The following is a 15,699-nucleotide window of genomic DNA, read 5'->3' as shown; positions in this document are numbered from 1 at the left end:
GACCAAGAAACCAATGGCACTATGGGGAGATACAATGATAAGACAGCGCAACATTTAAGTGTAAGTGATATGTGGAAAAAGGTAAATGTTCACACAACAGTTTTGAGCATTTAGATCAGTGATGGCTATCCTTGACACGCCAGCTGTTGAACTACACATCCCAGCATGCCCTGCATAAGTTTTAGCATGGCCAAATAGTAAAACTGAAGCAGGGCATGCTGGGATGTGTAGTTTAACAACAGCTGGGGTGTCAAGGTTAGCCATCGCTGATTTAGATTATCTCCAACTCGCAGGTGCAAGAAGGGCGGTTTCCCATGCACGAGTTAATTTTTATATATCACCATGACAAATGACTTGCTATACATGTCATTTATTACAAATGACATACTACCGGAGCACAGTGCAGGCAGCTGTTACAATTTCCCATTTTGTATGTGTTACTTTTTCTGGTTTCTTGTCCAAAAATATTTTGACCTTTAAGACAAGATCACTGTCTTCAGTACCCTCTAGCCTTCTGTATGTGCACTCATTGAAAAGAACAACCAGGAACCTTAAACTAGCTTGTTGTATAGGACATTAGTATACAAAAGGTACATACTATATGTTTCCAAATAAGATGCCGTTCAATCCAGAATTTTTAGAACCTATCGAATGATACCATGGACAAGATGTTGTGTTGTAATGAGCATTTATTCTTGATATTAAATGTTGGATGCAGAATACCGAATGCAGTACATTTGTAGCCATAAAACCTAGATGGTTTTACTTATTACCAGTGGCACTTAGAAAAAAAACAAATCATTTCCTCTTGTCCCATTTGATAGGTGCATATAGTTTTCTGCTCAGTAATAGTGCCCAGTGGGCAGCCGCGGGAGACAGAAGTAGTCATTGGCAAAGTTGCTCAGATTTATTGGGTTTGCATCCAGTCGGATATCCTCCAGGGCACGCCTGATGAATGTGAGATCTCGGCTGTCGCAGAAAGTATCTTTATGTATTGTCTGGATGTTGTTATTCTACATGTACAAAAAAAAAAAAAAGAGGATTATCAGTAAACAATTTTTCTACTTTAAAATGCTACAGCTAAGTAAAATAGAGAAAAGTTCTAATGTAGGGTACACACCAGGGCGACCCGCTCACGATGCACATCGTGAGCGGGTCGTCAGTGTCTCGTCCGACCCGCTCACGGTGACGCGGGGGGGCACGACCCGCTCACGATGTGCACCGTGAGCGGGTCCGATCCGATGGTGACCCGCACCCGGCTGTATGGTCGTCATTGAGATCCTACCTGCAGCAGGTAGGATCTCAATAACGAACGACCGACCCGCGGGACCGCGCATCGGATCGGTATCGGTCCACACCAGGACAGAAAAGGGCCCAATCACCACACAATCTACATCCAATTGGTTGGAATTGGATCTAGATTGAGGGGATCGGGCCCTAGTCGTCCTGGTGTGTACCCAGCATAAGGTGGTGGCACTGACAACCAAACATAAGTTGCACCACTTGGACGAGGTTCTTGACCTGCAGTGGACTGTAGCAGAGTCTGCAAGTTTGGAGGAAGGAGCAACCAGGTTCTTGTATTTAGAGGTATTTAGATTACTGGGACCTTCACCCTAGATGCCAGGTCAGCAGTGATAGCAAAACACTTGGTGCCCATACACTAGTAAGATTTATCTTCAGATCTGGCTGGTTGGAACAAAAACATGGTTATGGATGAGTGACAGTTTGTCAGTTCTCCATCATTTCCAAGCAAATGGTCAACTGTCTCATCCATAACCAGGTTTTTGTTCCAACCAGCCAGATCTGAAGATAAATATGCGTGTGTATGGCCACCTTTAGACAGCCATTAAAATGGAGCTTTGGGAGGAGCAGTCATATTGGGAGACACAGTCAGAATAATTACTGTATCTTAGGAACCTCTAGAAGAGAGGCAACAGCTGAGCACTCAGACATATGCAAATAATGAGATTGTATTCTTTAGTCAAAAAAATTTATAAATCAAAAGCAGCATTCCTGTACTAATGGTCTTGGAGGATTGGTATAACATGACATACTGGCAGCAAGTCAGGAGCCAGAGCCTGAATTCTGGGGCTGAAATCAGAATTTCCTGGTCCTGGAGATGCCACAGGTTGCAGAGCTGGCCATAGGCAAGGGTCAATACATTATTCTGCAGTTAAAATAAAAATGCTTGTACTAGTGGATAAGAACTGAAGGTAGTAATGGATCTCGGGGTATCTCAGGAGCTGGAAACTACAATAGCGAGTCACAGCTAATGCAGGATTTTGCTGTGGAGATGATATTTTACAGAAAATCAGGAATTAGGGCTGATTTCTGCATCTACAAAAACAAAAAGGTTTGTATTAAGGGATATGTAGATACCACAGGAGCCACAGTTGGCCAGTGCTTCATTAGTGAGGCAAAAGCCAAGACTCATTTCTGTGGTCAAAATTACAGTTGCATTTTCTAGTAGATTTGCAGGCACTGTTGGCACCAGAATAATGTCCAGGAGATGCTGTGTCCAAATGGATTTGAATAGCACATAGAATCATCTAAAATCAATGAGTGTGGTGGTTCAGGACCTACTGTACATCAGCAGACTCTATGTAAGACTATGTTGACCCAGTTTAAAATACACTAGTTTAGAGGATACATATGTATATGGGAGAATTTCAGTTGCTGCAACTAAACCGAATAGCAACACTGGGGCCTTTATTATGGTTGATTTGCAAGGCTGCTACATTTGCAGCCTATGGGGAAACACCCACATAATTCGATGGTCGCCGACCATTGAATGATGTGGAATGTGCCAGCATATCTAAGTGACTATCAAGTCATTTAGATTTGTGTGCACACTCGACAGGAACTGGGCGGGCAGTTGACTTTTGGTGATGTCAGCTGCCCGCCCCCGGCACCCACATCACGGGCCGATTACCATATGTAATGCACATGCGTAGAACATCGGTCCCCTGTGCAAACGCACGGAGGACCAAATCGATCTAAATAAGGGCCTGAATGTCTGGAACCAAAAGTCACCCTAGAGGCAAGGTCAGGTAGAAGAATGAGATCAGAACAGATATCAGGAATCAAATAAGAAGCGATACATGGTATAAGGCTAAGGTCACTGCCAGAGATCAGGGCAGGGAATGCAGTCATAATATGGACCCCATAATGTTAATAGCTATGATGTCGCCATTTTATAAATGTTGCCAGACAACATACAGTATCTACATCATCATGATACTGACATTCCGACATTGTTGACATCTGAAATACCAACATTCCACAAATGATGAAAATGGGCATCGGTTGCAGGATAGGAGGGTCAGGCACTGGGTGGAAGACAGGAAATATTGGGGTAGCTAGGGGTAGGGGCTTAGGATAGGTGGACTCAACTCGCCAGAATGCTGGAGCATCAGATTTCTCAGTGTGAACTGCTCCTCACCTGGAAGCTGCTGCTTGACCACCATGGATGGTTCGTCAACATTCTATCATGTTGACATGTTTTATTTCCAATGCTGACATTCTAAGCACATCATCATGTTGCCTGGGGAGTTTTCGACCACGTTGAAATTATGGGGTACATTTTCTAAGATGGCAGTTTTATTGAAGATGAGATGTTGCCCATAACAACCAATCAGATTCTATCTATTATCTTTAAGAAGTTGCTAAATAGATAAGAATTAGAATCCGATTGGTTGCTATCGCCACATCCCACCGTCAATAGAACTGCCATCTAAGTAAATTTACCCCTATGAGTGTTGCCATGATAAATGAGGACCTAGTATTACACACACCACAGTACAGGAGTCAGAAATGACAAACAGAAAATGGGGAACTGTAAAAGAGGACTACAGCTAAACCCAAAAACCTGAGAGCATTATTTGGCCAGATGCCACCTTAATAGGAGTGATACTCAGTATAAGACACAGATGACTTTGGCTGGAGTAGGATTGCAGTGGGTAATTCTTTTCAGAAAGAGTCTGAAAAATGGAGAAAAAATAAATAATGTCTGAGTACCTGGAGATGGAGAGAGCGAAGGCTGACTGGAAGAGACACAGGGACATAGTCCAGTTTGTTGTTTGACAGGTACAAAAACTGCAGTTTTGTGAGATCCTACAAAAAATTAAATATCATTTATTACCATAGACAGCTAATATATGGCAATATACAATGTGCTTTTACATTCCTGCATTCCTACTGCGCTCCTGGTCTGAAACATTTTTTTCTGCTCTTTTGTAAACTTCAAGAAGTTAAAATCAGTTGTAACATGCAGGAAAATCCGGAGTTAATCTGACACCCATTCAAAGGGTATAGGTTGTTTTACTTGAAAATGTATAGTGAACAAAATTTAACCCTGCATGTGAAATCTGTAGGATTTCCCAAGTAACATATCCCAAAGTATGCATTATACATAATGTGCGTTCAACTGTAATTCATGATATTCATTGTATTACAGTATAGGCCCCCATACACCCAAATGAGATTGTACCCAAGCGTACAATCTCGAGGGTTTCAAGACGGATTGTATGCAATGAGTGGTCACGCCGGTCGATTGGCTGGTCCTCTGATCAGATGTGCTGCATATCTGATCAGTTGTGATTGGGACCAGATCGCATGTGCTTTTAAGCACATGCAGTCGGTCATTCAACGTGTCCAAGCCTTCCCCCACCACTGCCTTCCCCCTCCACTCCTCTGCCCGCCGCAGCCTCCCTTGGAGGCGACAGATCATATTTGACCTCTAGCGTATGATAGGAAGCACAGTGCTATGTGCTCCAGGCACTTCTGGGTAATGCTCCAGTGCTGTGCTCCCTTTCAGATGCTAAAGGTCAAATATGACCTCTAGCATCTGTCTCCTCCAAGGCTCCAAGACCCCTTGGCAATGAGCATTAACCCCTGGCAATGAGCATTAACCTTTGGCAAGACCTGCTGTATCTGATATATATCTTCAGGGCAGGTCATGCAAACTCTGGCTCAGATACAATGCACACGGGACCAAACATTGAATTGGAAACACATGCAATTTTACACTTTTTGGGCCTGATTCTGGTTCACTTACAAAAGCAAATTCACTCTCTATTGGACAAAACCATGTGCACTGCAGGGAGGGGCAGGTGTGCGGTTTATCAGAAGATCTATCGGAATCCGATGAAAAGTGTCCAAATTCCACTATTGTATGGGCAGCTTTAAGCTGGCCATACTCTAGTGCAATTTGGACACCTCACCCATGTCCGACGGAGCGAGGCGAGTAATCAGGTAAAAAAGTGGCCATGTGTTTGACAGTTGACTCGGGACCTCTGACTTGGGAACACATATGATATATCATAAGCAAAAGGACCCCATACAATAGATTGTGTGTGATCCTGCTGCCCGGGAAGCTCAAGGGGCATCGCGTGCGACTTCTACCCTCGGAGAAGTAACATAGTTTATTGGGGGCTTTAGACTCTGTGGGTTGTGCAGATCATCCACGGATCACTCCATTTCTTAAATTGTTTCCAATGGATAGAAAAAAATATTTAACTCAAAGAAACAAAAACTTACATGAAAAACTCTTTAGAGAAAACATTGTATTAGTGTAATGTACCCATGAACAAGTTATAGAGCCTGATTTAGACCTACTGTACTCGCTGGGCTGGAATGCTCCCCCACACTTCCCCGCTCCACGTGCATGGCTGGGAATACGTATGAAGCCGCGCACAGAGGGGGGAAATCATTCCCCATTGAATGATTCTCCTCCTGCTCCGCGGTGCTGCGAAGGGCATGGGGAGATGGAGGCCGTTGATGATGTCAGTGGCCCTCCCTCCCGACAGCTGAGGAACACCCCCAAATGTCTACAGGGTGTCGATAACCTTTGCTGGCTACTTTGGTCGGATGGCTCACACACACCCGTCCGAACGAGTCTGAATCTCCCCTAAAGTACATATACCATATAGAACAAATTCACAATACTGTTTCCAGATCGTAGACTGTTGCTTGGTAAAAAGAAATACTTAGGAGATAAATTCCGAGGGAGGGGCTGAGATTTTACCTTCCCATGGGCCTCCACAGGGTTTAATCCAGCACTGTCTGGGATAAAGACAATGCTAATTGCATCATGCAAAAATTAGGTTTCTGCAGGAAGAGCGAGCGTTAGATGATCCTAACAGATAGTGGAGCTGCTGCTGGCAGGAGGACACAAAGGGATATGGGAAATACAGATAAGATAAATTGCGATGCATGAATTCTACTCTAAAACAGGTGTTTAAGGAGAAGGACTGTAACTGGATTGATCTGAGAATGTCAATGCTCCTAAAGTATAGTGAGAATGGAAAATTCTTCTTGCTTCAGGTGTGAATTGAAAAACAGCAGTCGACATTCAATAGGTCGACCACTATTAGTCAAAAGTGATAAGGTCGGCACAAAAATGTTGACATGGGCTAAGTTAACATTGTCAAAAGGTTGACACAAGCAAAGGGTCAACATAGAAATGGTCAACACAGGAAAAGGCAGATGTAAGTTTTTTTTACTGTTTGTTATTGACTATGTCAACATCTGTCGACACAGATCCCCAATTAGTGTAACGCGTACCCTGCATGGTGCCTTGCTTTGCTTGCCACATTTACCTTTCCGGATCATGAAATTGTTTAAAAAATCATGAAAAACCCATATCGACCTTTTCATGTGTCGATCTTTTGCTTTTGTCAACCTATTGGGCGGTATTCAATGCGTACGAGGGGGTTTATTTGGCGAGGATCGCTGACAACAAGCCATCGTCGCTATTTATGCCCTTGCCAGCCGCTCACTGTATTCTATGTTCCGGATGGTGAGGATTCCCCGGATCTATGAGGTCCTCCACATATGTAGCTAGTCTGCTACATATAGCGGCAAGCCTTCAAGGGAAGGGGGGTCAGTTGAATACTGACCCGCGAGCTATAATAGGGAGTTATCGGCCCTGCTCACCATTTCGCTCTGAATATAACCCATTGTCAATGTCGATCTAGTGCGTGTCAACCGTTTTCAAGTGTCAACCTATTACCTGTCGACCAATAGTGGTCAACTTATTGCATGTCCACCTATTGCCTGTCGACCTGTCGACCTATCAACCGGAACCACAGTGAAGAAGACCCTACAGCATTAAAGCAAGCATAGAGCATATATACTTGGGGCGGCTACCAATATACTGGTATAATTACACACTTGATTATTTCTATGTTATGTTGCATCTGTTGTAGTATGATTTAACCCCTTCCCGACAATTGACGTACATTTATGTCATGGTCGGGAAGTACTTCCCGACACATGGCGTAAATGTACGTCATGGCATTTAACTGTCACCGCGTCTATAGACGCGGTGACAGTTTCAACATGTCTGCTGTCCCTGACAGCAGACATGTCCGTGCATGCCCAGGGGGGGCTGCGATGCCGCCCCCCCGTCGGCGATCACTGTGATTGGCTGTTCAGTGTGAACAGCCAATTACAGCGTTTTCTGTGTCACCGGCGAATAACGTTCGCCGGTGACACGCGATCGGAGGTGATTGGTGCTGTAAAGTACAGCACCAATCACCGCGGGGTGTAAGGGTGACACTGGTGTCACCCCACCTCACCCCGCCCTCCCCCAAAGGCCGTGATTGGTCCGTCGGACCGACGGACCAATCACAGCCATGGAGGGGGGTTTAAACTAACGGTGACTGCACTGCAGACGCCATTCCGGTCTGGAATTGCGTGCAGTGCGGTCACCGTGCCTAGCTGCCGCGATATACTGACCAGAACCTTGCAAAATACTTACCTGATCCTTGCCTGCTTCATCACTGCTTGTAGTGTGCTGGATGCTTCCTGGATCCTGTTACTTGTGACTTCCTGTGTTGTGAACTTGTGCTGCTGCAGTGTAATAGCGTTAGTTAGATAGAGAGAGATAGAGAGAGATAGTGTCAGAGAGTGCTATATTTTGTGCTGCTGCAGTGTGATATAGTTATAGAGAGAGAGATAGAGAGAGATAGAGAGAGATAGAGAGAGATAGAGAGAGATAGAGAGAGAGAGATAGAGAGGCCTAGTGACAGAGAGTGCTATATTTTGTGCTGCTGCAGTGTGATAGTTATAGATAGAGAGATAGAGAGAGATAGAGAGAGAGAGATAGAGATAGTGACAGATTGTGCTATATATTTTTTATATAACTGACTGCTGCCCCCCCTTTTGTGCTGATCAGTATAAATTAACTGATCAGCAACTTTTTGGGGGCGCAGGTTTTTTTTATATATATATATACCTGTCACTGCTGCTGCTGCAGTGTCATAGAGTGTTAGATAGTGAGAGATAGAGAGATAGAGAGAGATAGTGACAGAGAGTGATAGAGAGTGCTAAATTTTGTGTCTGCTGCCCCCGCCTTTTGTGCTGATCACTATATCTGAGGTGATCAGCAACTTTTTGGGGGTGCAGAGGTTTTTTTTTTTTTTTATATATACCTGCCAGTTGCACTGTCAGTTGCACCAAAGGTTGTGCACCTGCTGCCCCTCACTGGTAATCAGTGTCGCATCACTGATCACCTTTTTTTTTTTTGTGTGTGCTGTGGGGTCTTTTTTTAATTTTTTTTTTACACACACTGTGATTTTGTGGGTGTCCTGTGGCCGCTGTGCGCTGATCAGTGACGTACATCACTGATCATCTTTTTCGGCACAGGGTTGATCTATTTTTTTTTTTTTTTTTGATCAAATTCCTGTTGCCTTTGAGCGCTGTTCAGTGACGGACGTTACTGACCAACATCTGTGCTCAATTTTTGGCGCAGGACCTTTTTTTTTTTTTTTTTAACCCCTTCAATTTTTTTTTTTAACCCCTTCAATTTTTTTTTTAACCCCTTCAATTTTTTTTTTTTTTTAACCCCTTCAATTTTTTTTTTTTGTATAAAGTATTTTTTTTTTCTGCACTACATACACACTACACACTACATACCCCCCGGGTTGAAATAAAGTTTGTACCCCCCCCTTCACTATACACGTGTTGAAACATTTCACTACCAGTAACACAAAAATAAAAATGGCATCCCAAATGTCATCCCAAATGTCATCCCAGTCATCCAGAAGAATGTATTCAGCGGAGGAGGCATATGCCATGATTGCTTCTGACTCTGACACAGCCAGTGATGCAAGCGGGGAATTTGAAGGATTCGCCTTAAGCTCCTCTTCCTCCTCTGGTGAGGGACCCCCTCAAAGACGCCCCCGTAGAGCAGCTGAGACCCCCCCCCCCAATAATTGATCTCGTATGGACCCCACCACCAGACAATTTTGAGCCCCAGGTTCTTGATTCCACAGGTCTCAGAGAAATTGACTTTTTCAAATTATTTTTCTCTGATGATTTTATAAATTTAATGGTGGACCAAACTAATTTATATGCCCAGCAGTTTATTGCTCAAAACCCCACGTCATCATTTGCTAGGTGGACCCCTGTAGATGCAGTAGAGATGATGACGTTTTGGGGTCTGGTGTTTCATATGGGCATAGTAAAAAAGCTAGAAATTAGGCAATATTGGAGTACAGATGTTCTGTACAGCACCCCATTTTACCGTATGGCCATGCCCCGGGCTCGATTTGAGACGATCCTTAAATTTTTGCATTACAACGATAATGCACAGTGCCCACCCAGAGATGATCCCACCTTTGACCGGCTATTCAAAGTCAGGCCGGTCATTGATCATTTCAGTGCCAAATTTGAAGACATGTACATCCCAGATAAATTCATTTGCATAGACGAGTCCCTTATACATTTTAAAGGAAGGGTTAAATTCCGCCAGTACCTTCCCAGTAAGAGGGCAAGGTATGGCATAAAAATGTATAAGCTGCGTGAAAGCACCTCAGGGTACACTCACAGGTTTAGGGTATATGAAGGGAAGGATTCAAGAATTGAACCGCCAGAATGCCCCCCCTCCCTCGTAGGTGTTAGTGGAAAAATTGTCTGGGATTTAGTGCACCCCTTCCTGGATAAAGGTTATCACCTCTATGTGGATAACTTTTACACCAGCATCCCCCTGTTTAAGGCCCTTGGTTCAAGAGGTACAGCAGCTTGCGGTACTGTGCGCAAGAACCAAAGAGGCCTCCCAAAAATGCACATTGCCCAAGTAATGAGAAGGGGTGAAAGCAGGGGAATATGCACCGAAAATATGTTGTTGTTCAAATATAAGGACAAGAGGGATGTCCTTATACTGACAACAATTCACGGAGACAGTACCACCTCCGTCCCTGTACGAGGTACCAGTACCCACACCTCAAAACCTAATTGTATCCTGGATTACAATAGGTACATGGGCGGAGTGGATCTTTCAGATCAGGTACTGAAGCCGTACAGTGCCCTGCGGAAAACAAAAATCTGGTACAAGAAGCTGGCCGTGTATATCATCCAGATGGCACTGTATAACGCTTACGTGCTATTCCGTTCTACCGGCCAGAGGGGGACATTTATGCACTTTCAAGAGGAAGTCATAAAGGGCCTAATATTTGGGAACCAGCAGGCAGAGGGCCCCAGTACTTCTAGTACTGGCCCCCGCATTTTCCTGATGAAATCCCCTCCACTGGAAAAAAGGGCAGGACACAAAAAAGGTGCAAAGTTTGCTATAAAAAGGGAATAAGAAAGCAAACTATTTTCCAGTGTGACACTTGCCCCGACAAACCCGGCCTATGTATAAAGGAGTGTTTTAAAATATACCACACATCTATGGATTATTAGGTTCATAATTTCACCGTGCTTCGGGGGTCTTGCTAATGCCACATAGCACCCACCATTCATTCCACCAGAATCTGAGCCGCAAAATCCAAAAATCACTCCTTCCCTTCTGAGTCCTGCCATGCACCCAACTGGTATTTTTTGGTCACATGTGAGGCATTGCCGTACTCGGGAGAAATTGGGGCACAGATTTTGGGGTGCTTTTTCTCCTTCATACCTTCTGAAAATGAAAAATTTTGAGCCAGAACTGCATTTTTGTGTAAAAAAATGTAATTTTTCATTTTCACTGCCCACTTGTATCAAAATTGGTGAAACCCCTGGGGGTTTGAAATGTACACTATACCCCTAGATGAATTCCCTGAGGGGTGTAGTTTGCAAAATGGGGTCACTTGTGGGGGGGTTCCACTGTATTGGTGCTTTGGGGGTCTTGCTAATGCGACATAGCACCCACCATCATTCCACCAGAATTTGTGCTGCAAAATCCAAATATCACTCCTTCCCTTCTGAGTCCTGCCACTTTTTGGTCACACATGAGGCATTGCCGTACTCGGGAGAAATTGGGGCACAGATTTTGGGGTGCTTTGTCTCCTTCATTCCTTCTGAAAATGAAAAATCTTTTTGAGCCAGAACTGCATTTTTGTGTAAAAAAATGTAATTTTTCATTTTCACTGCCCACTTGTATCAAAATTGGTGAAACCCCTGGGGGTTTGAAATGTACACTATACCCCTAGATGAATTCCCTGAGGGGTGTACTTTGCAAAATGGGGTGACTTGTGGGGGGGTTCCACTGTATTGGTGCAACATAGCACCCACCATTCATTCCACCAAAATCTGTGCTGCAAAATCCAAAAATCACTCCTTCCCTTCTGAGTCCTGCCATGCACCCAACTGGTATTTTTTGGTCACATGTGAGGCATTGCCGTACTCGGGAGAAATTGGGGCACAGATTTTGGGGTGCTTTGTCTCCTTCATTCCTTCTGAAAATGAAAAATTTTGAGCCAGAACTGCATTTTTGTGTAAAAAAATGTAATTTTTCATTTTCACTGCCCACTTGTATCAAAATTGGTGAAACCCCTGGGGGTTTGAAATGTACACTATACCCCTAGATGAATTCCCTGAGGGGTGTACTTTGCAAAATGGGGTGACTTGTGGGGGGGTTCCACTGTATTGGTGCAACATAGCACCCACCATTCATTCCACCAAAATCTGTGCTGCAAAATCCAAAAATCACTCCTTCCCTTCTGAGTCCTGCCATGCACCCAACTGGTATTTTTTGGTCACATGTGAGGCATTGCCGTACTCGGGAGAAATTGGGGCACAGATTTTGGGGTGCTTTTTCTCCTTCATACCTTCTGAAAATGAAAAAATTTGAGCCAGAACTGCATTTTTGTGTAAAAAAATGTAATTTTTCATTTTCACTGCCCAGTTGTATCAAAATTGGTGAAACCCCTGGGGGTTTGAAATGTACACTATACCCCTAGATGAATTCCCTGAGGGGTGTAGTTTGCAAAATGGGGTCACTTGTGGGGGGTTCCACTGTATTGGTGCTTGGGGGGTCTTGCTAATGCGACATAGCACCCACCAAAATTCCACCAGAATCTGAGCTGCAAAATCCAAAAATCACTCCTTCCCTTCTGAGTCCTGCCATGCACCCAAATGGTATTTTTTGGTCACATGTGAGGCATTGCCGTACTCGGGAGAAATTGGGGCACAGATTTTGGGGTGCTTTTTCTCCTTCATACCTTCTGAAAATGAAAAATTTTGAGCCAGAACTGCATTTTTGTGTAAAAAATGTAATTTTTCATTTTCACTGCCCACTTGTATCAAAATTGGTGAAACCCCTGGGGGTTTGAAATGTACACTATACCCCTAGATGAATTCCCTGAGGGGTGTAGTTTGCAAAATGGGGTCACTTGTGGGGGGGTTCCACTGTATTGGTGCTTGGGGGGTCTTGCTAATGCGACATAGCACCCACCAAAATTCCACCAGAATCTGAGCTGCAAAATCCAAAAATCACTCCTTCCCTTCTGAGTCCTGCCATGCACCCAACTGGTATTTTTTGGTCACATGTGAGGCATTGCCGTACTCGGGAGAAATTGGGGCACATATTTTGGGGTGCTTTTTCTCCTTCATACCTTCTGAAAATGAAAAATTTTGAGCCAGAACTGCATTTTTGTGTAAAAAAATGTAATTTTTCATTTTCACTGCCCACTTGTATCAAAATTGGTGAAACCCCTGGGGGTTTGAAATGTACACTATACCCCTAGATGAATTCCCTGAGGGGTGTACTTTGCAAAATGGGGTGACTTGTGGGGGGGTTCCACTGTATTGGTGCAACATAGCACCCACCATTCATTCCACCAAAATCTGTGCTGCAAAATCCAAAAATCACTCCTTCCCTTCTGAGTCCTGCCATGCACCCAACTGGTATTTTTTGGTCACATGTGAGGCATTGCCGTACTCGGGAGAAATTGGGGCACAGATTTTGGGGTGCTTTTTCTCCTTCATACCTTCTGAAAATGAAAAATTTTGAGCCAGAACTGCATTTTTGTGTAAAAAAATGTAATTTTTCATTTTCACTGCCCAGTTGTATCAAAATTGGTGAAACCCCTGGGGGTTTGAAATGTACACTATACCCCTAGATGAATTCCCTGAGGGGTGTAGTTTGCAAAATGGGGTCACTTGTGGGGGGGTTCCACTGTATTGGTGCTTGGGGGGTCTTGCTAATGCGACATAGCACCCACCAAAATTCCACCAGAATCTGAGCTGCAAAATCCAAAAATCACTCCTTCCCTTCTGAGTCCTGCCATGCACCCAAATGGTATTTTTTGGTCACATGTGAGGCATTGCCGTACTCGGGAGAAATTGGGGCACAGATTTTGGGGTGCTTTTTCTCCTTCATACCTTCTGAAAATGAAAAATTTTGAGCCAGAACTGCATTTTTGTGTAAAAAATGTAATTTTTCATTTTCACTGCCCACTTGTATCAAAATTGGTGAAACCCCTGGGGGTTTGAAATGTACACTATACCCCTAGATGAATTCCCTGAGGGGTGTAGTTTGCAAAATGGGGTCACTTGTGGGGGGATCCACTGTATTGGTGCTTGGGGGGTCTTGCTAATGCGACATAGCACCCACCAAAATTCCACCAGAATCTGAGCTGCAAAATCCAAAAATCACTCCTTCCCTTCTGAGTCCTGCCATGCACCCAACTGGTATTTTTTGGTCACATGTGAGGCATTGCCGTACTCGGGAGAAATTGGGGCACATATTTTTGGGTGCTTTTTCTCCTTAATACCTTCTGAAAATGAAAAATTTTGAGCCAGAACTGCATTTTTGTGTAAAAAAATGTAATTTTTCATTTTCACTGCCCACTTGTATCAAAATTGGTGAAACCCCTGGGGGTTTGAAATGTACACTATACCCCTAGATGAATTCCCTGAGGGGTGTACTTTGCAAAATGGGGTGACTTGTGGGGGGGTTCCACTGTATTGGTGCAACATAGCACCCACCATTCATTCCACCAAAATCTGTGCTGCAAAATCCAAAAATCACTCCTTCCCTTCTGAGTCCTGCCATGCACCCAACTGGTATTTTTTGGTCACATGTGAGGCATTGCCGTACTCGGGAGAAATCGGGGCACAGATTTTGGGGTGCTTTTTCTCCTTCATACCTTCTGAAAATGAAAAATTTTGAGCCAGAACTGCATTTTTGTGTAAAAAAATGTAATTTTTCATTTTCACTGCCCAGTTGTATCAAAATTGGTGAAACCCCTGGGGGTTTGAAATGTACACTATACCCCTAGATGAATTCCCTGAGGGGTGTAGTTTGCAAAATGGGGTCACTTGTGGGGGGGTTCCACTGTATTGGTGCTTGGGGGGTCTTGCTAATGCGACATAGCACCCACCAAAATTCCACCAGAATCTGAGCTGCAAAATCCAAAAATCACTCCTTCCCTTCTGAGTCCTGCCATGCACCCAAATGGTATTTTTTGGTCACATGTGAGGCATTGCCGTACTCGGGAGAAATTGGGGCACAGATTTTGGGGTGCTTTTTCTCCTTCATACCTTCTGAAAATGAAAAATTTTGAGCCAGAACTGCATTTTTGTGTAAAAAATGTAATTTTTCATTTTCACTGCCCACTTGTATCAAAATTGGTGAAACCCCTGGGGGTTTGAAATGTACACTATACCCCTAGATGAATTCCCTGAGGGGTGTAGTTTGCAAAATGGGGTCACTTGTGGGGGGGTTCCACTGTATTGGTGCTTGGGGGGTCTTGCTAATGCGACATAGCACCCACCAAAATTCCACCAGAATCTGAGCTGCAAAATCCAAAAATCACTCCTTCCCTTCTGAGTCCTGCCATGCACCCAACTGGTATTTTTTGGTCACATGTGAGGCATTGCCGTACTCGGGAGAAATTGGGGCACATATTTTTGGGTGCTTTTTCTCCTTAATACCTTCTGAAAATGAAAAATTTTGAGCCAGAACTGCATTTTTGTGTAAAAAAATGTAATTTTTCATTTTCACTGCCCACTTGTATCAAAATTGGTGAAACCCCTGGGGGTTTGAAATGTACACTATACCCCTAGATGAATTCCCTGAGGGGTGTACTTTGCAAAATGGGGTGACTTGTGGGGGGGTTCCACTGTATTGGTGCAACATAGCACCCACCATTCATTCCACCAAAATCTGTGCTGCAAAATCCAAAAATCACTCCTTCCCTTTTGAGTCCTGCCATGCACCCAACTGGTATTTTTTGGTCACATGTGAGGCATTGCCGTACTCAGGAGAAATTGGGGCACAGATTTTGGGGTGCTTTTTCTCCTTCATACCTTCTGAAAATGAAAAATTTTGAGCCAGAACTGCATTTTTGTGTAAAAAAATGTAATTTTTCATTTTCACTGCCCACTTGTATCAAAATTGGTGAAACCCCTGGGGGTTTGAAATGTACACTATACCCCTAGATGAATTCCCTGAGGGGTGTAGTTTGCAAAATGGGGTCACTTGTGGGGGGG

General features: G+C 43.9%; 1 protein-coding gene across 1 annotated transcript in view; it reads right to left on the bottom strand.

Moving 5' to 3' along the window:
• Nucleotides 1-671: 671 nt before the first annotated feature.
• The window catches only part of OPTC (opticin), a 97,294-nt gene continuing 82,266 nt past the window's right edge, over nt 672-15,699 (bottom strand). The window contains exons 6-7 of the mRNA XM_083172853.1: nt 4,018-4,113; nt 672-1,013 (exon numbers count right to left, since the gene is read on the bottom strand). Coding sequence (XP_083028979.1) covers nt 843-1,013; nt 4,018-4,113 — 267 coding nt within the window. The 3' untranslated portion in view covers nt 672-842. The remainder of the gene's footprint in view (nt 1,014-4,017; nt 4,114-15,699) is intronic.

The sequence above is a fragment of the Crinia signifera genome, chromosome 2, assembly GCF_055691185.1.
Source record: "Crinia signifera chromosome 2, ASM5569118v1, whole genome shotgun sequence".
Classification (NCBI taxonomy): Eukaryota; Metazoa; Chordata; class Amphibia; order Anura; family Myobatrachidae; genus Crinia; species Crinia signifera.
This window is presented reverse-complemented; position numbering and strand designations above follow the sequence as displayed.